This window comes from Coregonus clupeaformis, chromosome 19 (assembly GCF_020615455.1).
Source record: "Coregonus clupeaformis isolate EN_2021a chromosome 19, ASM2061545v1, whole genome shotgun sequence".
NCBI classification, from domain to species: Eukaryota; Metazoa; Chordata; class Actinopteri; order Salmoniformes; family Salmonidae; genus Coregonus; species Coregonus clupeaformis.
In genome coordinates, this window is record NC_059210.1 from 34013482 (window position 1) to 34036748 (window position 23267).

Sequence of the window (23267 nt, forward strand, 5' to 3'; positions counted from 1 at the left end):
TCGTCTTATTATCAATTTTTTTCAACCAATCATCAGTCATTTGTGTCAGTGCAGTACATGTTGAAAGTCTGTTGTTAATTTGTTTACAGAGAAATAGCATTGTATTTGGTCAAAAACACATTTTTCCAACAGTTTGCAAAGAGCTGGCAGCAAGCTTATAGGTATACTGTTAGAACCAGTAAAGGCTGCTTTACCATTCTTGGGTAGCGGAATTACTTTGGCTTCCCTCCAGGCCTGCGGACAAAGACTTTCCTCTAGGCTCAGATTAAAGATATGACAGATAGGAGTGGCTATAGAGTCAGCTACCATCCTCAGTATCTTTCCATCTAAGTTGCCAATGCCAGGAGGTTTGTCATTATTGATCGATAACAATACTTTTTCCACCTCTCCCACACTAACTTTACAAAATTCAAACTTGCAATGCTTTTCTTTCATTATTTGTTTTTTTATGCATGAATACGATGGCTCACTGTTCATTGTTGGTATTTCCTGCCTAAGTTTGCCCACTTTGCCAATGAAGTAATCATTAAAATAATTGGCAACATCAAATGGTTTTGTGATGAATAAGCCATGTGATTCGATGAAAGCTGGAGTTGAATTTGTCTTTCTACCCATCATTTCATTTAAAGTGATCCAAAGTTTTTTTCCATCATTCTTTATATCATTGATCTTGGCTTTACAATACAGTTTCTTCTTCTTTTTGTTGAGTTTAGTCACATCATTTCTCAATTTGCAGTAAGTCAACCAGTCAGATGTGCAGCCAGACTTATTAGCCACTCCTTTTGCCCCATCTCTTTCAACCATACAGTTTTTCAATTCCTCATCAATCCATGGAGCCTTAACAGTTCTAACAGTCAGTTTCCTAACAGGTGCATGTTTATCAATAATTGGAAGAAGCAATTTCAGCAATTCATCAAGTGCAGCATCTGGATGCGCCTTATTAATCACATCAGACCAACAAATATTTCTTACATCAACCACATATGAGTCACAGCAAAATCTTTTGTATGATCTCTTATACACTATTTTAGGCCCAGCTGTTGGAACTTTGGCTTTCCTGGATATAGCCACTATATTGTGATCATTGCATCCAATGGGTATGGATACAGCTTTAGAACAAAGTTCTACAGTATTAGTAAAAATGTGATCGATACTTTTTCTTTGCAACTCTGCCTAGAAAGTCAGCATTTGTCCTCTTGCTCAGTTGTGCACCGGGGCCTCCCACTCCTCTTTCTATTCTGGTTAGAGACAGTTTGCGCTGTTCTGTGAAGGGAGTAGTACATAGCGTTGTACGAGATCTTCAGTTTCTTGGCAATTTCTCGCATGGAATAGCCTTCATTTCTCAGAACAAGAATAGACTGACGAGTTTCAGAAGAAAGTTATTTGTTTCTGGACAGTTGTATTGCTTCTTTAATCAGCACAACAGTTTTCAGCTGTGCTAACATAATTGCAAAAGCGTTTTCTAATGATCAATTAGCCTTTTAAAATGATAAACTTGGACTAGCAAACACAACGTGCCATTGGAACACAGGACTGATGGTTGCTGATAATGGACCTCTGTTCGCCTATGTAGATATTCCATTAAAAATCAGCAGTTTCCAGCTACAATAGCCATTTACAACATTAACAATGTCTGCACTGTATTTCTGATCAATTTGATGTTATTTTAATGGACGAAAAGCCATTTTTCTTCCGAAAACAAGGACATTTCTAAGTGACCCCAAACTTTTGAATGGTAGAGTAGGTTACTCTGTTGCTCCTCGCAGTTCCAGACAGGGCAGGTCACAGGGAAGATTGAAAACAACAAACAGCAGGGATCTAGACATCCACAAATCCGGGACAATCCACGGTCCCAGCCACAATGGCTAACCATGTCGCGGGCTGCGTTTAAACATTCAAGAAAACCCTGCTAGCTTGATATGCTGCTAGCTAGCTAGCAGCTAGGCTAGCTGCAATGCCAAATAGCTCCTCAGACCCGTCCTTGGTCAGCAGGATCACTGGACAGAGACTAGCAATCCCAGCAATTGATGCCAACTGTGTCACGGGATCCAAACTAAAAAGTTAGCTAGCTACAAAGAACTTCCCAATACACTTTCAAAACAAAAAATGTCAAAACAACAAATCCGAGCTCTTCCTCGTTCAACAGGAAGTGACGTACGTGTGGGACTATAATTTGTTTTTCAACAGGACAATGACACAACACACCTCCAGGCTGTGTAAGGGCTATTTTACCAAGAAGGAGAGTGATGGAGTGCTGCATCAGATGACCTGGCTTCCACAATCCCCCGACCTCAACCAAATTGAGATGGTTCAGGGTGAGTCGGACCGCAGAGTGAAGGAAAAGCAGCCAACAAGTGCTCAGCATATGTGGGAACTCCTTCAAGACTGTTGGAAAAGCATTCCAGGTGAAGCTGGTTGAGAGAATGCCAAGAGTGTGCAAAGCTGTCATCAAGGCAAAGGGTGGCTATTTGAAGAATCTAAAATCTAAAATATATTTTGATTCATTTAACACTTTTTTGGTTACTACATGATTCCATATGTGATATTTCATAGTTTTGGTGTGTTCACTATTATTCTACAATGTAGAAAATAGTAAAAATAAAGAAAAACCCTTGAATGAGTAGTTCTAAAACTTTTGACCGTTAGTGTATTTACATATCAGTTAACAACATTATCTCTGAAAGCCAACCCTCTTTGAAGGCTGGTTCAACACCTACAACATCTACATTTAACCCCTGGCGATAGTGATAAAAAATAATCCTATTAAATTGACTTGATTATAGCAAGCAATGTAAAACAGTGAAGGAGAGAGCCCTTAAGCCTATGACTCTTATACACAGATCTAAAGAGTTCCTTTATCTAGCCTGTGATCTGGCCTTATCAATTATGATCAGGCTGACTGAATGATAAAGGGTGAACAGGAATATGTATGATATGTGCTTATTTAAGCATACCCTGCTACATATTGGGATCTCCTTATGATGAGAAGACTGGTTTAGATGCAAGGACTGCCTTGTCTTTCAACTTTCCCCATGAATATAAACCTCTCATTACTTACATCTAAGTAATTAGGTACAATTATGCACTATACCCTGGAAAGATATTACTTCCGAGTGCAGTACAGGTGTATGGGAAATATACATAGCGGAGGCTTTGAATTGACATACAATGTACTTTCAAACACATTCTCAGGAATATAACTATTGTACACAGACAATCATACAAACACATACTCAAAGATATAGTACATACCAGACATGCAACCAGTACAGAGTCGCTGTTGTTCCTCTCTGCTGGTGAGCGACACAGTTCGATTAGTCGAGGAACAGCTGGAGAAAAGGAAGACCATGGTTAGTTTAGCGATTGTGTTGTTGATTGATCTACATAAAGTTCCTTTGATTACTGTGATTTAGGGCTGGATTCAATCCATATCGCCGAAGATTTAAAGGTAGTTTCCGATTGAGCTGACGTATGCAGCGTTTACCCATAATGCAGTCTCCGCAAACGTGGAAACATTGCCTTTCAATTTCAATCGCGCCATACCGCGGATCTTCCGCGATATGGATTGAATCGAGCCCTAAGAGAGCCAAAAAAGTATTGAAAGGTAATAATTTCCTCAGGTCAAATCAGTCCCTATGAATACATTTCACCCCTAGAGGGAACTTCTATTGCGAGTTGGATGCACATGCGTTCATTACACCAAAATGCTGTTTGAGATAACGTTTCACAGCGTTAAAAGTCTCAAAAGAGGGGTTATCCCAGTCGAGATATTGAATGCAACTAAAAAGAGAAAGGCCAAAGGAGTGGTCTAAATGCTATACGTGTCACGATCGTCGGGAACAGAGGACCAATGCGCAGCGTTAGTTGCGAACATATTTTATTAAATAGAGTAATCACCCGAACAAAACAACAAACGTGACGTCCACGGTCTAACACAAACCAACTGGAACACGGAACAAGATCCCACAACACCTGTGGGAACACAGCCTGTCTAAATATGGCTCCCAATCAGAGACAACCAGCAACAGCTGACACTCGTTGCCTCTGATTGGGAACCACTCTGGCCAACATAGAAACACAATACTAGATAGAATCTACACACCCTGGCTCAACATAACAGTGTCCCCAGAGCCAGGGCGTGACAGTACCCCCCCCCTAAAGGCGCGGACTCTGACCGCGCCAACCAAATACCACAGGGGAGAGACCGGGTGGGCACTCCGCCTAGGCGGCGGATCCGGCTCCGGGCCTGATCCCCGCTCCCTCTCCAACCCCCCAAAGTACCCCTGGTCCGGTCTGGCCCCGCTGGCCGGAGCTGGACTGCACACTGGTGGAGCGGATTGCTCTAGCTCCGGCGTGAAGCATCTGACCGGTGCCGGACCAGGCACCGGTGGAACAGGCACGGGACGTGCCGGACTGACGACGCACACCACTGGCTTGGTGTGGGGAACAGGCACGGGCCGTGCCGGACTGACGACGCACACCACTGGCTTGGTGTGGGGAGCAGGAGCGGGCCGGACCGGGCTGGCGACGCGCACCATTGGCTTGGTGCGGGGAGCAGGAACAGGCCGGACCGGGCTGGCGACACGCACCATTGGCTTGGTGCGGGGAGCAGGAACAGGACGGGCCGGGCTGGCGACGCGCACCATTGGCCTGGTGCAGGGAGCAGGAACAGGACGGGCCGGGCTGGCGACGCGCACCATTGGCTCTGTGCGGGGTGCAGGAGCAGGCCGGGCCGGACTGGCGACGCGCACCATAGGCTTGGTGCGGGGAGCAGGAGCGGGCCGGACCGGGCTGGAGACGCGCACCATTGGCCTGGTGCGGGGAGCAGGAACAGGCCGGACCGTACTGGGGACACACACCACTGGCCCTACGCAGGGATCTGGAACGGGCCTGACCGGACTGGTAACACACCCCAGTACCTCTCGCCGTGCCTCTACACCTTCCTTCCCCTCTTCGACCAGTGGCCCCCGTAACCTGGCGGCCTCCTCTGCCAACCCGCTGGGCCGCTCTGTCGCGGTCTCCTGCTGCCCCGTCGTCCACGGCATTAGCCCCCCCCCTAAAAAATGTATGGGCTTCACTCCTACCCGTGGACCAGGTCTCCATACTTCTCGCCAGCCTTTCGCCCTTCTGCTTCCACGTCAAGCCCCTCTCTTCCTCACCCGGCTTGACCCAGTCGAGGAGGCGCTGGATATCCGCTAGGGATTTCCCTGGCGATGGCTCCTGGACCCGCTGCTTGGTCCAGTTCTGGTGGGATCTTCTGTCACGATCGTCAGGAACAGAGGACCAATGCGCAGCGTTAGTTGCGAACATATTTTATTAAATAGAGTAATCACCCGAACAAAACAACAAACGTGACGTCCACGGTCTAACACAAACCAACTGGAACACGGAACAAGATCCCACAACACCTGTGGGAACACAGCCTGTCTAAATATGGCTCCCAATCAGAGACAACCAGCAACAGCTGACACTCGTTGCCTCTGATTGGGAACCACTCTGGCCAACATAGAAACACAATACTAGATAGAATCTACACACCCTGGCTCAACATAACAGTGTCCCCAGAGCCAGGGCGTGACAATACGCTTAGGTAGCAGAAGCTGATGGTCTATGAAGTAGGGGGAAGTTGCCCCTAGACACTAATCTTGGATCAGTTTAGCATTTTCCCCACTAATGGTTAAGTTTAGGATTGGGGGAGGGGAGGCTGATCCTAGATCTGTATGTAGGGGAAACTTGACCCCAGAGCAATGGCCTATACCTTGCAGCTGGATGGCTGTTTGGGCCACATCCGGGTCTCTGCTCAAACGGGCCAGTGTTACAGCGGCTTTCTGCTGGACCCGCTCGCACGCTGCGCCCTCCGATGGACTGGAGGAGGATGGCTTCTCGCCCAGCAGCTGGAGCAGTCTCTCAATACCTAGCAAACAACAGACACACAGTTAGAGGCCGTAGACACACAACACAGACAGTCAGAGGCCGTAGACCAGGGATCATCAACTAGATTCAGCCGTGGGCCGTATTTTTCTTGAGCAGATGGTCGGGGGGCCGGAACGTAATTACAAATCATTTGTAGACTGCAAATTGACCGCAAGAAGCCCAAACAGATATAATGTTTGACTAAAACATAATCATTTCAAACCTTGCTTACATTTGTACACGATCACGTGTCTCTCTATTATGCGTGGGAGTACTTGGGAAGAGATTTCTTAAATTAAAATCACTTGGAGCTGATTTCCTGGTGTTTTTTACATAGGCCCAACCACTTGGGAGCCAGGCCCAGCCAATCAGAATGAGTTCTTCCCCACAAAAGGGCTTTATTACAGACAGAAATACTCCTCAGTTTCATCAGCTGTCCGGGTGGCTGGTCTCAGACGATCCCGCAGTGGAAAAAGCCGAATGTGGAGGTCCTGGGCTGGCGTGGTTACACGTGGTCTGCGGTTGTGAGGCCGGTTGGACATACTGCCAAATTCTCTCAAACGACGTTGGAGGGGGTTATGGTAGAAATGTACATTAAATTCTCTGGCAACAGCTCTGGTGGACATTCTTGCAGTCAGCATGCCAATTGCATGATCCCTCAACATTTGAGACATGCGCCTAATACAACAGGTGTAGACATTACAGTGAAATGCTTACTTACAAGCCCTTAACCAACAATGCATTTTTTAAAGAATAATAAAAAAAAAGTGTTAAGTAAAAAAGATAAAAGCAAATAACTAAAGAGCAGCAGTAAAATAAAATAACAGTAGGGAGGCTATATACAGGAGGGTACCGGTGCAGAGTCAATGTGCAGGGGTACCGGCTAGTCGAGGTAATTGAGGTAATATGTACAGTGGGGAGAACAAGTATTTGATACACTGCCGATTTTGCAGGTTTTCCTACTTACAAAGCATGTAGAGGTCTGTAATTGTTATCATAGGTACACTTCAACTGTGAGAGACGGAATCTAAAACAAAAATCCAGAAAAAAAAAAAATGATTTTAAAGTAATTAATTTGCATTTTATTGCATGACATAAGTATTTGATCACCTACCAACCAGTAAGAAATCCGGCTCTCACAGACCTGTTAGTTTTTCTTTAAGAAGCCCTCCTGTTCTCCACTCATTACCTGTATAAACTGCACCTGTTTGAACTCGTTACCTGTATAAAAGACACCTGTCCACACACTCAATCAAACAGACTCCAACCTCTCCACAATGGCCAAGACCAGAGAGCTGTGTAAGGACATCAGGGATACAATTGTAGACCTGCACAAGACTGGGATGGGCTACCGGACAATAGGCAAGCAGCTTGGTGAGAAGGCAACAACTGTTGGAGCAATTATTAGAAAAAGGAAGAAGTTCAAGATGACGGTGAATCACCCTCGGTCTGGGGCTCCATGCAAGATCTCACCTCATGGGGCATCAATGATCATGAGGAAGGTGAAGGATCAGCCCAGAACTACACGGCAGGACCTGGTCAATGACCTGAAGAGAGCTGGGACCACAGTCTCAAAGAAAACCATTAGTAACACACTACGCCGTCATGGATTAAAATCCTGCAGCGCACGCAAGGTCCCCCTGCTCAAAACAGCGCATGTCCAGGCCCGTCTGAAGTTTGCCAATGACCATCTGGATGATCCAGAGGAGGAATGGGAGAAGGTCATGTGGTCTAAACTCCACTCGCCGTGTTTGGAGGAAGAAGAAGGATAAGTACAACCCCAAGAACACCATCCCAACCGTGAAGCATGGAGGTGGAAACATCATTCTTTGGGGATGCTTTTCTGCAAAGGGGACAGGACGACTGCACCGTATTGAGGGGAGGATGGCTGGGGCAACTAAGGAGTGGCTCCGTAAGAAGCATCTCAAGGTCCTGGAGTTGCCTAGCCAGTCTCCAGACCTGAACCCAATAGAAAATCTTTGGAGGGAGCTGAAAGTCTGTATTGCCCAGCGACAGCCCCGAAACCTGAAGGCTCTGGAGAAGGTCTGTATGAAGGAGTGGGCCAAAATCCCTGCTGCAGTGTGTGCAAACCTGGTCAAGACCTACAGGAAACATATGATCTCTGTAATTGCAAACAAAGGTTTCTGTACCAAATATTAAGTTTTGCTTTTCTGATGTATCAAATACTTATGTCATGCAATAAAATGCAAATTAATTACTTAAAAATCATACAATGTGATTTTCTGGATTTTTGTTTTAGATTCCGTCTCTCACAGTTGAAGTGTACCTATAAAAATTACAGACCTCTACATGCTTTGTAAGTAGGAAAACCTGCAAAATCGTCAGTGTATCAAATACTTGTTCTCCCCACTGTACATGTGGGTAGAGTTAAAGTGACTATGCATAAATAATAAACAGAGTAACAGCAGCGAAAAAGAGAGGGGTGCAAATAGTCCGGTTAGCAATGATTAGCTGTTCAGGAGTCTTATGGCTTGGGGGTAGAAGCTGTTGAGAAGCCTTTTGGACCTAGACTTGGCACTCCAGTCCCGCTTTCCATGCGGTAGCAGAGAGAACAGTCTATGAATAGGGTGGCTGGAGTCTTTGACAATTTTGAGGGCCTTCCTCTGACACCGCCTGGTATAGAGGTCCTGGCAGGAAGCTTGGCCCCAGTGATGTACTGAGCCGTACGCACTACCCTCTGTAGTATCTTGCGGTCGGAGGCCGAGCAGTTGCCATACCAGACGGTGATGCAACCAGTCAGGATGCTCTCAATGTTGCAGCTGTATAACTTATTGAGGATCTGAGGACCCATGCCAAATCTTTTCAGTCTCCTGAGGGGGAATAGGCTTTGTCGTGCCCTCTTCACGACTGTCTTGGTGTGTTTGGACCATGATAGTTTGTTGGTGATGTGCACACCAAGGAACTTGAAGCTCTCAACCTGTTCCACTACAGCCCCGTCGATGAGAATGGGGGCGTGCTCAGTCCCCTTTTATTCCTGTAGTCCACAATCATCTCCTTTGTCTTGATCACGTTGAGGGAGAGGTTGTTATCCTGGCACCACACGGCCAGGTCTCGGACTTCCTCCCTATAGGCTGTCTCATCGTTGTCGGTGATCAGGCCTACCACTGTTGTGTCGTCAGCAAACTTAATGATGGTGTTGGAGTCGTGCCTGACCATGCAGTCATGGGTGAACAGGGAGTACAGGAGGGGACTGAGCATGCACCCCTGAGGGGCCCCCGTGTTGAGGATCAGCGTGGCAGATGTGTTGTTACCTACCCTTTCGACCTGGGGGCGGCCCGTCAGGAAGTCCAGGATCCAGTTGCAGAGGGAGGTGTTTAGTCCCAGGATCGTTAGCTTAGTAATGAGCTTTGAGGGCACTATGGTGTTGAACGCTGAGCTGTAGTCAATGAACAGCATTCTCACGTAGGTGTTCCTCTTGTCCAGGTGGGAAAGGGCAGTTTGGAGTGCAATAGAGATTGCATCGTCTGTGGATCTGTTGGGGCGGTATAAATATTGGAGTGGGTCTAGGGTTTCTGGGATAATGGTGTTGATGTGAGCCATGACCAGCCTTTCAAAGCACTTCATGGCTACAGACGTCAGTGCTACGGGTCGGTAGTCATTTAGGCAGGTTATCTTAGTGTCCTTGGGCACAGGGACTATGGTGGTCTGCTTGAAACATGTTGGTATTACAGACTCAGTCAGGGACATGTTGAAAATGTCAGTGAAGACACTTGCCAGTTGGTCAGCACATGCTCGCAATACACGTCCTGGTAATCCATCTGGCCCTGCGGCCTTGTGAATGTTGACCTGCTTAAAAGTCTTACTCACATCGGCTACGGAGAGCATGATCACATAGTCATCCGGAACAGCTGGTGCTCTCATGCATGCTTCAGTGTTGCTTGCCTCGAAGCGAGCATAGAAGTGATTTAGCTCGTCTGGTAGGCTTGTGTCACTGGGTAGCTCGCGGCTGTGCTTCCTTTTGTAGTCGGTGAAACACAAGATATTACAGTATTTAATGTCCCGTTGGTAGGATAACCGTAATCTTAGGTCATCCAATTTGTTCTCAAATGATTGAACATTGGCTAATAGGATTGATGGAAGAGGCAGTTTACTCGCTCGCCGTTGGATCCTTACACGACACCCCGACCTACGTCCACGATATCGCCGTCTCTTTCTCATGTGAATGACAGGGATTTGGGCCTTGTCGGGTGTCTGTAGGATATCCTTTGCGTCCGGCTCGTTGAAGAAAAAATCTTCGTCCAATACGAGGTGAGTAATCGCTGTCCTGATATCCAAAAGCTATTTTTGGTCATAAGAGACGGAGGCAGCAACATTATGTACAGAATAAATTACAAATAACGCGAAACACACATAATAGTACAATTGGTTAGAGGGCTGTAAAACGGCAGCCATCTTCTCCGACACCACTCCAGTATCCCCAGCACAAGGTGCACCTGTGTAATGATCATGCTGTTTAATCAGCTTCTTGATAGTCACACCTGTCAGGTGGATGGATTATCTTGGAAAATGAGAAATCCTTACTAACAGGGATGTAAACAAATGTATGCACTAAATTAGAGATAAATACGCTTTTTCTGCATATGGAACATTTTATTTCAGCTCATGACACATGGGACCAATACTTTACATGTTGCGTTTATATTTTTATTCAGTATATTTTCCAGTCGTTGAAGTTAGGTTCATTTTAGGTTCTAAATGAAAGGTGAAAATATGTATTTTCCAGATGTTTAAAACACGTATTTTCCGGACATTGAAATCAGGTTCATTTTCGGTTATGAATTAAAATTGAAAATATGTACACTACCATTCAAAGGTTTGGACACACCAACTCATTTAAGGGTTTTTCTTTATTTTTACAATTTATTTACATTGTAGAATAATAGTGAAGACATCAGAACTACAAAATAACACATATGGAATCATGTAGTAACCAAAAAAGTGTTAAACAAATAAAAATATATTTTATATTTGAGATTCTTCAAATAGCCACCCTTTGCCTTGATGACAGCATTGCACACTCTTGGCATTCTCTCAACCAGCGTTATGAGGTAGTCACTTGGAATGCATTTAAATGAACAGGTGTGCCTTCTTAAAAGTTAATTTGTGGAATTTCTTTCCTTCTTAATGCGTTTGAGCCAGTTGTGTTGAGACAAGGTAGGGTGGTATACAGAAGATAGCCCTATTTGGTAAAAGACCAAGACCATATTATGGCAAGAACAGCTCAAATAAGCAAAGAGAAATGACAGTCCAATATTACTTTAAGACATGAAGGTCAGTCAATACGGAACATTTCAAGAACTTTGAAGAACTTTTTCAAGTGCAGTCACAAAAAAAAAGATGAAACTGGCTCTCATGAGGACCGCCACAGGAATGGAAGTCCCAGAGTTACCTCTGCTGCAGAGGATAAGTTCAGTAGAGTCACCAGCCTCAGAAATTGCAGCCCAAATAAATGCTTCACAGAGTTCAAGTAACAGACACATCTCCATATCAACTGTTCAGAGGAGACTGTGTGAATCAGGCCTTCATGGTCGAATTTCTGCAAAGAAACCACTACTAGAGGACACCAATACGAAGAAGAGACCTGCTTGGGCCAAGAAACACAAGCAATGGACATTAGACCGGTGGAAATGTGTCCTTTGGTCTGGAGTCCAAATTTGAGATTTTTGGTTCAAACCGCAATGTCTTTGTGAGACGCGGTGTGGGTGAACAGATGATATTGCATGTGGAGTTCCCACCGTAAAGCATGGAGGAGGAGGTGTGATGGTGTGGGGGTGCTTTGCTGGTGACACTGTCTGTGATTTATTTAGAATTCAAGGCACACTTAACCAGCATGGCTACCACAGCATTTTGCAGCGATACGCCATCCCATCTGGTTTGGGCTTAGTGGGACTATAATTTGTTTTTCAACAGGACAGTGACCCAACACCTCCAGGCTGTGTAAGGGCTATTTTACCAAGAAGGAGTGCTGCATCAGATGACCTGGCCTCCACAATCCCCCGACCTCAACCCAATTGAGATAGTTTGGGATGAGTCGGACGGCAGAGTGAAGGAAAAACAGCCAACAAGCGCTCAGCATACAGTATGTGGGAACTCCTTCAAGATTGGAAAAGCATTCCAGGTGAAGCTCGTTGAGAGAATGCCAAGAGTGTGCAAAGCTGTCGTCAAGGGAAAGGGTGGCTATTTGAAGAATCTCAAATATAAAATACATTTTGATTTGTTTAACACTTTTTTGGTTACTATGTGTTATTTCGTAGTTCTGATGTCTTCACTATTATTCTAAAATGTAGAAAATTGTAAAAAATAAAGAAAAACCATTGAATGAGTTGGTGTGTCCAAACTTTTGACTGGTACTGTATTTTCCGGACAATGAAAATACGTATTTTCCTGATGTTGAAATCAGGTACATTTTTAGATCTGAATAAAATTTGAAAATATGTCATTCATAGACGTCTATGTTTGGGCCAAATCAAGGCTGGTCCAGACCCGATTCAATCTGAACCAAACATAGACATCTATGATTGGTTCAAGGCCGTTCCGGAGACCACCAAAAAAAAGACGTCGGCGTCAGTCCGTGCTTACTGGGGTGTAGCCTACAGTATCAGCCCACAATGTAATTTAATGAATGCCCATCCATGTGGTAGGCCTACCATTTGTAAAATCAAATCAAATCAAATCAAATCAAATTTTATTGGTCACGTGCGCCGAATACAACAGGTGCAGACATTACAGTGAAATGCTTACTTACAGCCCTTAACCAACAGTGCATTTATTTTAAACAAAAAAGTAAGAATAAAACAACAACAAAAAAGTGTTGAGAAAAAAAGAGCAGAAGTAAAATAAAGTGACAGTAGGGAGGCTATATATACAGTAAAATAAAGTGACAGTAGGGAGGCTATATATACAGGGGGGTACATTGGCGTTATTAGTCCTGATTTCTGTGACTAATCAATTTGGCTATTTCAACTCTGTATATCAGCAACCCAAGCTGTTATCCTGAGCCTATTTGCAATGTGTTTACACAGCGGGAAATGCAGAAGTATTTCCTTTTTTGCTATGATCAGCTTGTAAAAAATGTATGGATACAAACTTGAAACCACTGATCATGACAATTTAGCCCATGGGGTGAAACTCTTGCACAGCAGTTGTGAGTAGCATTATTGTCCATTCCATATTGTCCATTTTACTTTGACCTGTTTGGGCGCTATTTAGGTTAGACTATTTGATCGGAGAAACGTGCATGATGTAAAAAGTGCCTGTCTCATTACATTGTCATACATTTTATCATCTCCAGCCTGTAGGCTACAGAAAAGTTCACATGCTCTTATTACGGCTATATCTGCGATGTATCGCTCCAACAGCACCCTGGAGAGGCGTGATGGCTTTGACAAAGTGTGCACTGCTTATCACAGGGCAGCATCAGCGCTCACCAAAAACCCATATGCCACTGGTTGAGAGAAAATGTCATTGTTTTTTGGCCAGAATTATGTGAGGTTTTATGTGTTGTTGGAGGTGCGTCTTGGTCAATTTAACTTGGAAAATACCGCCCTCGTCAATCTGCCGCTAAAGGCGGCAGCCTAATCCTGCCTAATGGGTGGGCCGGCCCTGCCGTAGACAACAAACGGCGGTAGACACAATACACAGACAGTAAGAGAACATAGACACAAAACACACAGAATATGAGAAAATAGACTAAACAAACTTAGAGGCAGGGGCTCAATACAAAACAAACAACACTGAGTCAGGCGATAAACTAATAGGGTTGAAGAAACAGGCAACATGACAAAAATGTGGGTTTACGTTGCCATCTTGAGGATTATAACTGTAATACAATGGATGGGTTTTTCCCTTTAGCTGTCCTGTGTGATTCTGTCATGTATCTGCAATAATTTTGATAGCCTCCTTTGATATTAGTCACTTTCTCCATCATGACCAGTGAACACACGTGTGGAGATGTTAATCGTGAAGTCAACCTCATTCAGTGCCTTCCTGTATTATACTTATGTTCAAATGTTTATTCTATTCTACTGAGCCATTTACTTTATGTTTTGTATTCATATATTTTATCATTTCTTATTGTTGTAGCATTGCCGAGAAGGAACCTGCAAGTAAGCATTTCATTGGACGGTATATTCCATGTGTATCCTGTACATACGACTAATAAAACTTGAAACTTGACATATCAAATACTGGGTAAAACGTTGTTTTTTTTGCGTACCCTTCTCTTGCAGGACTTCAGATGCAGACTGCTCCAAAACAGAGAGGTTTGCCAGGATGGTCACCACCTAAATGGACCACAGTCAACAGGGCACGTTATACCAGCGATTTGACAACGCTCAACACATTGTAGCTCACCACCTGCTGAAATACAACAGTGCTGGGCATTGGTTGAGCAAGGGCCTATAGATCAGTGTGTCCTCTACCTGGTCTTTAGAGTAGGGAGTATCCACTCTCTTGCGGTCTTTGCAGGCCTGGAGGAGGATGTGGATGGCGTTGAGCTGGAGGAGGATCTCACAGGCCATGCTGTCGAAGAAAGTGATGTTGGCAAGGGCAGCAGACGCCAGGAGGAAAACCTCACCACAGGAGGCACTCTCGCACAACTCTGGAAGAAACACATGCACACGTTTATCTCCAGAAATATCTTGACCTCATTTTGACCTTACATTCATAGCTCTGTCTATGAATTTAAGAGTGGTTACATTTCTGAAGCCCCATCCCAAAACTAAGTGAAGTAGCTGCCGTTCTCTTTTTTTTTCGTATTAAAGAGTGGGCCTTTAAAGTGTTTCAGAATGAATAATGATCTAGCCCCAAGGACCTGTGGCCATATCAAAGCCCTGAAGTACAGCAGCCATGCACTCACTGATGAGGGCGGTGACGATGTCCTGCATGCTCTCTAAGAAGCTGCCCAGGTGCTGGGTGGAGGTGTGGTGGGGCGAGGTGATCTGGGCCACCACCGCCGCTGCCTCTGCCCTCGCCGCCTCAGTACTGTTTTCATCGGTCAGGATGTCAGCCAGGCACAGGATCCCATCCACCTATAGAAGGAGTGACACATACGCATTACACGCAATGACAAGCACATTCTGTTATGCCAAATCATCTCATGCTAGACATAAGGATAACATGACCACGTAGCAGCTGGTTCAATGGCATCAAACCAGTGGTGGAAAAAGTACCCAATTGTCATACTTGAGTAAAAGTCAAGATACTGTAATAGAAAGTGACTCAAGTAAAAGTGAAAGTCACCCAGTAAAATACTTCTTAAGTAAAAGTCTAAAAGTATTTGGTTTTAAATGTACTTAAGTATCAAAGTAAATGTAATTGCTAAAATATAGTTAAGTATCAAAAGTAAAAGTATTAATAATTTAAAATTCCTTATATTAAGCAAACCAGGCGGCACCAATTTTTAATTTTTAATTTTATTTACGGATAGCCAGGGGCACACTCCAACACTCAGACATAATTAACAAACGAAGCATGTGTGTTTAGTGAGTGCGCCAGATGGCAGTAGGGATGACCAGTGATGTTCTCTTGATAAGTGCGTGAATTGCACCATTTTCCTGTCCTGCTAGGCATTCAAAATGTAACGAGTATTTTTGGGAGTCAGGGAAAATGTATGGAGTAAAAAGTATATTATTTTCTTTTGGAATGTAGTGAAGTAAAAGTAAAAGTAGTCAAAAATATCAATAGTAAAGTAAAGTACATACACCCCAAAAAACTACTTAAGTAGTACTTTAAAGTATTTTTTCTTAAGTACTTTACACCACTGCATCAAACTTTATCTGAGGGAATTCAGTACATAACACATTCCACACACACACATTAGCCTAGCCCTATACCCACATATTGTATGTGCTGTGGTCAACTCTTCTATCATTCCTGTTTCCATTGATCATCCTTGAAATGTTTCTACAACTTGATTGGAGTCCACCTGTGGTAAATTCAATTGTTTGGACATGATTTGGAAAGGCACACACCTGTCTATATAAGGTCCCACAGTTGACAGTGCATGTCAGAGCAAAAACCAAGCCATGAGGTCGAAGGAATTGTCCGTAAAGCTCCGAGACAGGATTGTGTCGAGGCACAGATCTGGGGAAGGGTACCAAAAAATGTCTGCAGCATTGAAGGTCCCCAAGAACACAGTGGCCTCCATCATTCTTAAATGGAAGAAGTTTGGAACCACCAAGACTCTTCCTAGAGCTGGCCGACCGGCCAAACTGAGCAATCGGGAACCTTCCAGAAGGACAACCATCTTTGCAGCACTCCACCAATCCGGCCTTTATGGTAGAGTGGCCAGACGGAAGCAAATTTCAGTTTTTTATTTTTAATACATTTGCAAAAATGTCTAAAAACCAGTTTTTTCTTCGTCATTATGGGGTATTGTGTGTAGATTTATGAGACAAACAAAACAATTTAATATATTTTAGAGTAAGGCTGTAATGTAACAAAATGTGGAAAAAGTCAAGGGGTCTGAATACTTTTCAAAACACAAAATACATTTGCAAGTAAACACCTTAACTACAACAGCATTCTCAGTAACGGTAAAAAAAATGTTTTACTTGCTATTACTGTGATGTGTTTTTTATCGACCTTAATTGAATGCCACTGACTGTAAGTCACTCTGGATAATGGCATCTGCTAAATGTTGCAAATGTAAAAATTAACATTTGCAGAGCACACTGGGTATTGTTTTTGGCCTTGTTTCGATAGCAGAGCTCATTAGAATAATATCCAGCATGCTTTGAAAGTGTTCATGTTTACATTTTGGTCATTTAGCTGACACTCTTATCACACCATAGTGCCATCAGACATCTGATACCAATGTAGGGTGAAAAGGGGAACTGCTACAAAAAAAATGGTATAGAAAAGTATTTAGTATTTTGAACATACAAATTACAGGGCTCGAAAAGTTTCAAAAGTATCTTGTTACAAAATGCATTGGATTGTAGTTCAGGCTGGTGAAATACAAATGACAAAATACTCAAAAGTAATTTAAATACATATTTCAAATACTTGTAACAGAAATACTGCCCATCTCTGGCCATATTCAGAGCCACATATGATGTAACAAGCCCCGAGCATCTCATTGACTTGACAGACGCCTTTGATTAATCGAAGAATCCCTCTATAGTAGTTTTATTTTTAGGCGGTCCAGATAGATAGTTAAGTGTCGGGGTCAATAAATTGCGATGCCTATAAAGCCATCACAATTAAACAACACCACTCCAATTTTACGGCCATCTCCCTCAGGGACTGGAGGTGCTTTTATGGGCTCTCAGATCTCGCTTGGTGTTTCCCCAACACGTGCACATCAGGTTTCGGGGAAACGTAAGGGGTCCTGGGGTTCGATCCCAGGCTGTGTCACAACCGGCCGTGACCGGGAGCCCTATAGGACGGCTCACAATTGGCCCAGCGCCGTCCGGGGTAGGGGAAGGTTTGGCCAGTGGGGCTTTCCTTTTTTGGTATCTGTACTTCTACTTTACTATTTATATTTTTGACAACTTTTACTTTTAACTTCACTACATTCCTGACACCCAAAAGTACTCCTTACATTTTTTATGCTTAGCAGCACAGGAACATTTGAATTTGAAAGGATTTATACTTTTACTTTTGATACTTAAGTATATTTGATCAATTGCATTTACTTTTGATAATTAAGTATTTTATAACCAAATACTTGTAGACTTTTACTCAAGTAGTATTTTACTGGGTGACTTTCACTTGAGTCATTTTCTATTAAGGTATCTTTACTTTTACTAAAGTATGTAAATTGGGTACTTTTTCCACCACTGCTGGGAAGGTAGACCACCTAGGAATACCAGGTGCCGTAAATTCCCCCCCCAAAATGTCTGGATGTTCACCCCCTACTTTTATCTTAATTCTGATTGGACATCGTTTAAGACAGCCGAGGGTCGTGTGTGTGTGTGTGTGTGTGTGAGTGAGTGAGTGAGTGTGTGTGTGAGTGAGTGAGTGAGTGAGTGTGAGTGAGTGAGTGAGTGAGTGAGTGAGTGAGTGAGTGAGAGAGAGAGAGAGAGAGAGAGAGAGAGAGAGAGAGAGAGAGGGGGGAGAGGGGGAGAGAGAGCAAACCCAAGGAAGTTGAGTAGAATGATGTGTCTATACAGTGAACTTTTTCATCCAGGTTTGGAAATAAAATCTTTATCCACATGGTGGCAATGTTGCACAGACAAAACTCTGCTACACTTCCCAATACTATACTACACTTTTTAGACCTTGCATCTTTGAGCAGTGGTGCCAGTGACCTAGCATATATTAGTGCCCAAATATACTGTGGAATAAAAATGTACTTTTTATTAATATTAGCACAAGACTTTACCTTAAAACAAATAACCTGTATAACTTTGCCTTTTGAAGGATTTGAGGGTCTAGTCTGTAAGAGTAGCGAGCAAATTACAATACAGAGCACGCAAACAGAAAAACATTGCACTAATTGGCACTTTTTGCTTTTATGTCAGCTTGAGTAGAATTGTTTGAGTGAGCTCATACAAACTACCCATCATAGATTCACCCGTCAGAGTCATTTCCTGAAGACCATCACTATGAGCTTCATGATAGAACAACTCATAGTTCTGGCTCCTAATACGTCACCAGTGTGCCAACACGGCCCATTGACGCAGAACAATCCACCTCTCACTCCCGTCTTTCTATATTCTGAGGTGAACTTCTCATTCATATTTTGCCCCCGGTCTACTCCGGGTCTCTTCCTAAAATTGTTCCTCATCGTATGGAAGAAGACACTCACATGGCTTGACTCATGATAGTTTTGTAGCCTAATAACAAATGTATACTACCTACTTTTTGAAAGGGGCATATATAATAACTTTATACTGAAGTTAAGCTGCCCAAATACCATGTACTTTTTGTCAGTGTGAATTTTGTCTTCGAGTGCAGTAGACACTCAACCAAGCTCGACGACCATGGAGGTTAAACTTCATCATGATATTTTGTGAGATCTTAGGGCTCTATTCAATATGTATCGCTGAAGCGTTACAGATTGTGCAACAGAAATGGTAAGGTAATTTCCAATTGAGCAGACATATGCAGCGTTTACCGTGAATGCAGTCTCCGCTAAAGCGGAAACATTGCCTTTACATTTCAATCAAGCTGTAACGCTGAACTTCCACGATACCTATTGAATAGAGCCCTTACTGTTTTAACCACATGCCCCAACAGATATAAACAAACAGTTTCCAACCAATGAGATAAAAGGTGTGAATCAGTCCCTTTCCTCCATCACCCGTCAACTGCGACAGGTGTGGTTGTCGCAGCTGAGCGATGGCTCGTGTTCGGTTCGTAGCGTCAACTTCCGCAACAGTTCCCCCCGGAGGCATTGGATCTAATCTGGGGCCTGTCGTTCCTGTTCTGTCTGGCGTTTCTACACCTGACTGCCTCCATTCTCCAAGCTGCTCTTTGAGCAAACACAGACGCCGGTGTGGCATCATTAATCAGTGAATGGGGTTGTATTTGTCTTTCATGGATGCCATTGGGTGGAGATACTTTGGGTTTTTTGTTTATTCTCAAAAGAAGAAAAAAGAACACTGAAAATACTGTTTATATAGGTCCAAAAACGCTACGCACTCAAACACACACATGTATCCGTCATCTGTGTCTAGGTCCAGTGATCTCTTAACAACCTAAAATTCTTGCTTGCAGAGCAAATTGAAATGCAACATTACATAAAGCAACTTGCAAGGAGACCATGACCAGCAGTGAAACAAAGGCTCCTTTGTACGGTATCTGTGAGCTCCTGATCAGCGAGCATCTCTCACGTGGCCAAGCCGCCGCTACTCTTATTGTTAGCATGTTTTCACCTGTGAAAATAAACTTGCGCCCCTGTGAAAATATCCCATGCGTGTGTGAGGCCTACAGCCCCAGTGTGTATTAGTGGAGCATTATACCTGCCCACAGGGAGACTAAACATCTCCCACCGAAGCTCTCACTCCAGCAGACCAATGGAAAGAAGTCTGTCTCTCTGCCTGTCTGGTCTGCCTGTCTGGTCTGTCTGTCTGGTCTGCCTGTCTGCCTATCCTCTGCTGCTTATTAGTACACACGTTTTAGTGTATGGATGTATGTGTGTGTCAGTTTGTATCTGCATCCATATGTTTCTGTGCAAATAATTTTGTTTGTGTATCAGACATCAGTAGTGATGGCCAACCACACCTCCACCCAGCACCTGGGCAGCTTTCTGGAGTGCATGCAGGACATATTCCACTACCCACATCGGTGAGTACCAACCTCTGAGTGTGTGTGTGCATGCTAGTGTCTACATGTATAAACACTGCACTACAGTACCTTCTCCAGCTGGTTGATGCCCTCCTCCACGCAACATATGGAGGCCACTGTCCTCAGGGCATGTGCGTAGAGGTCGCTGAAGCAGTCCTGCCGGCAGATCTTAAACAGGGCCACCACAGCGCCCTCCTGTGGACAGACAAAAACAACAATACCATTAGCATCATTAGCATCGCAAACAATGCTCAGTGCTAAACAACCTAGCCTGAGCTTATGTCAAATTGATAGTCCCTCAAGCCAAACAGACAAACTAAGAAACAGAACACATTGTGCTAGCTCAAACCTTCCAATAGGCTAGCCAACAGTATAAAACAAGATAGACAAAAGTGTCCAATGGACGAGCCAACAATGGATTACCCAAAAAGGCCGAATTAGTCAAACCAACAGTGCTCAGTGAGCTTGCCAACCTGACAAGCTATCCAATGACTCGTTAATAATTATTATCTTGTGAAGTTTTGAGCACAAGGGTTTGATATGTTCAAGGGTCTGAGCACAAGGGTTTGATATGCTACCTATAATGGTTGTTTATCTCTTTTGCATTGCAGATTAGGGTAAACAAACGTAAGCAGTCCGTCATTTCTACATTCTGTCATTTCCTCTCACAAAAACACTTGCTGACAGAATTCTATTCACCATGGAGATAGATAGAATTACCTGCAAGACAAGGTCCTGTAACTACCACCATTATCCAAATAAGGCACATTATAGGAGGTGGTGGTATGTCTCATGCACAGATAGGGCCACACAGCCAAGCCTGGAGTGGCTAATCGTCCTGCCCCTACACTCTAAACGCTCATACCTTCTCTGCCCACGCAATACATTCCAAAACCAAAGCACCATCCCTTTTAGCCAATCCCCGAGCAGCATTCTTCATTCAATCTTCCACCCATTCTAAAGAGCGAAACTCCAAAACAAGTTATTATTTTCAATCTAATGGAGGAGTCCTGTAATCGTTTTATCATTTTTCTGTGATGCAGGTGTTGATGTTAGCCCTCAAAGGTTTAATAAAAAAATTCAATTTAATTGAACCTTTATTTGACCAGGAAGTCCCATGAGATGAATAATCAATTTTTTGAGCAGAGGAAAGAGGTTTACCCATTGCTTTATATGTATATATTTCAATATTTGTTCATATCATATCACACAACTCAATGGCGTTTTGACGTGTGTCTGTGAGAGAGTGGATTCAGAAAGGCATTACTGTAGATGGACGTGTAAGAAGTATAGCACGAGACTAACTCATGAAAGAGCTGACCTACATTTATGATGTAAAGCCTGCATGGCTGTCGCCTTTGATTGAGTTCAAAAAGTCTGAGCTCCATCTAAATCAATCAAGTAAATGGTGCCTCGCCAACACAAGGTTTGATTTATCCATGGAACTGTCTTTGACATCTTAACATATGGTTTGTCTCTGGGAAGCCTAATTATTCATTTTAGCGAATAGAGACAGAAAGAGAGATAGAGAGACAAAGAGGGTTAGAAAGCGAGAGAGAGAACACAGCCTCTGTCCTTACATGGTGTAATCTCAGTAATGGATCTTAAAACTTCGCATGTTAAATGTTTCTGAACTCCGTGTGAACTCCCACATGGTTTAAACAGGACTCGCATGACGATTGCTTGCTAGAATTATAACTACATCATGCATTCACACCCCAGCTTTCTCTTTGTTTCAAACGGCTGCAGGAGAGCCAAGACATAGATTTGTGGAATCTGCAGACATGGCCGACATTTAGATCCATATACTGTGCATCATCACAGAAGGTAAACAGCAAGACAATGAACTCGCATTAAATCATGACGTGGTCTTACTTCTTCTTCCGGTAGCCCTCTAAAGTATATGCACCAAAACGCAGCTCTGTCTATTCTCCTCATACTAAATCAAATGTATTTCTTTCATGGCTCGATTCGTATTCAGGCTAAGGACCATACTCATGCATGAGTCTGGCAAGGAAGCAAAGTGTGCATTGACATGAGTGAGCACCGCCTGTATGTACTGTACAAAATGAGCAAACCTAGAATGCATAATGGTTGGTGGGAGGATTTAAATACCAGTGATGGAAACACCAACCGACAATTAATTATACAGTAACATACTCTGGCCTAAAAACAGACTCTCCAACACACAGGCTGGGCTACACACACACCCTAATCTCATGGAGTCAAGTTAGCTCACTAGACAACTGATTGAGTTCCAGTACAGTCATCGGACCTGCTGCATCAAGCTTATCATCCCACCACTGCCAGACTTTATCGCAGTCCATTATGCAGCACATCGTAGACTAAAAGCACATCTATCAACAGTTCCAGGAAAGTTGTGGGGGGGGTAGATGGCAAGTGGCAGATATTCAACAGCAAAAAAGAAGGGGGGATGTCAGCGCTACCAAAGCACCTAGATGACAGAAGAGCTTGGCTATGTACCCGAGAGACAAAGGCTTTAGAAAGAAAGGAGAGTAATACATGCAGATGCCAACAGATGTTTTGTGCTCCGTATTCATTAGCCCCATTGGCAGCCATGATTTCTTAACCAGCCCTCTGAGGGTTCTCCGAATGGAGAGAGAGGGAGGGAGGTAGGGAGAGAGAGATTCTGTATGGGGGAAGGTAGAGCGGAGTGATAGGTAAAACAGAGGCAGGCAGGCTGTGTGATCAATGCCCAGTCCTAATGGGAACTGACACTATTGATCTCATCTGGCAACAAGGGAGGTGTGTGTGTGTATATGAGTGTGTGTGGGGGGTGGGGGGCTCAGTCTCCCACCCGGAAAAGTCTTATCAAGAGCATCCTGGAAGCGTCTGGTTGGCTAATGGCCACATGGACATAGTGTCTGGCCTGTCCCTTCTTATCTCTTGGAGCAAATTACTCTTTAGCTATACAGCTTATTATGGTGGGTGGGTGCCCAATCCCAAATCGATCCCTAGCCCCTAGCCCCTTTCCGATCTGCAAGGAAGAGTGAACATGGACATACAGGGGCCCAGGGATCTGTTTGGGATTGGGCCGAGGGTTCATGTGGAAGGATGGGGAAGTTGATGGCAGAGAG

The 23267-nt window shown here is 43.9% G+C and overlaps 1 protein-coding gene across 2 annotated transcripts in view; it reads right to left on the minus strand.

The window, feature by feature from the left end:
• The window catches only part of LOC121532070 (protein inscuteable homolog), a 130010-nt gene that overhangs the window by 11900 nt on the left and 94843 nt on the right, over window positions 1-23267 (minus strand). For both annotated transcript variants that reach the window (XM_041837740.2, XM_041837739.2), the window contains exons 7-12: window positions 20239-20364; window positions 14792-14963; window positions 14355-14533; window positions 14150-14216; window positions 5759-5914; window positions 3253-3329 (exon numbers count right to left, since the gene is read on the minus strand). In XM_041837740.2, coding sequence (XP_041693674.1) covers window positions 3253-3329; window positions 5759-5914; window positions 14150-14216; window positions 14355-14533; window positions 14792-14963; window positions 20239-20364 — 777 coding nt within the window. The remainder of the gene's footprint in view (window positions 1-3252; window positions 3330-5758; window positions 5915-14149; window positions 14217-14354; window positions 14534-14791; window positions 14964-20238; window positions 20365-23267) is intronic.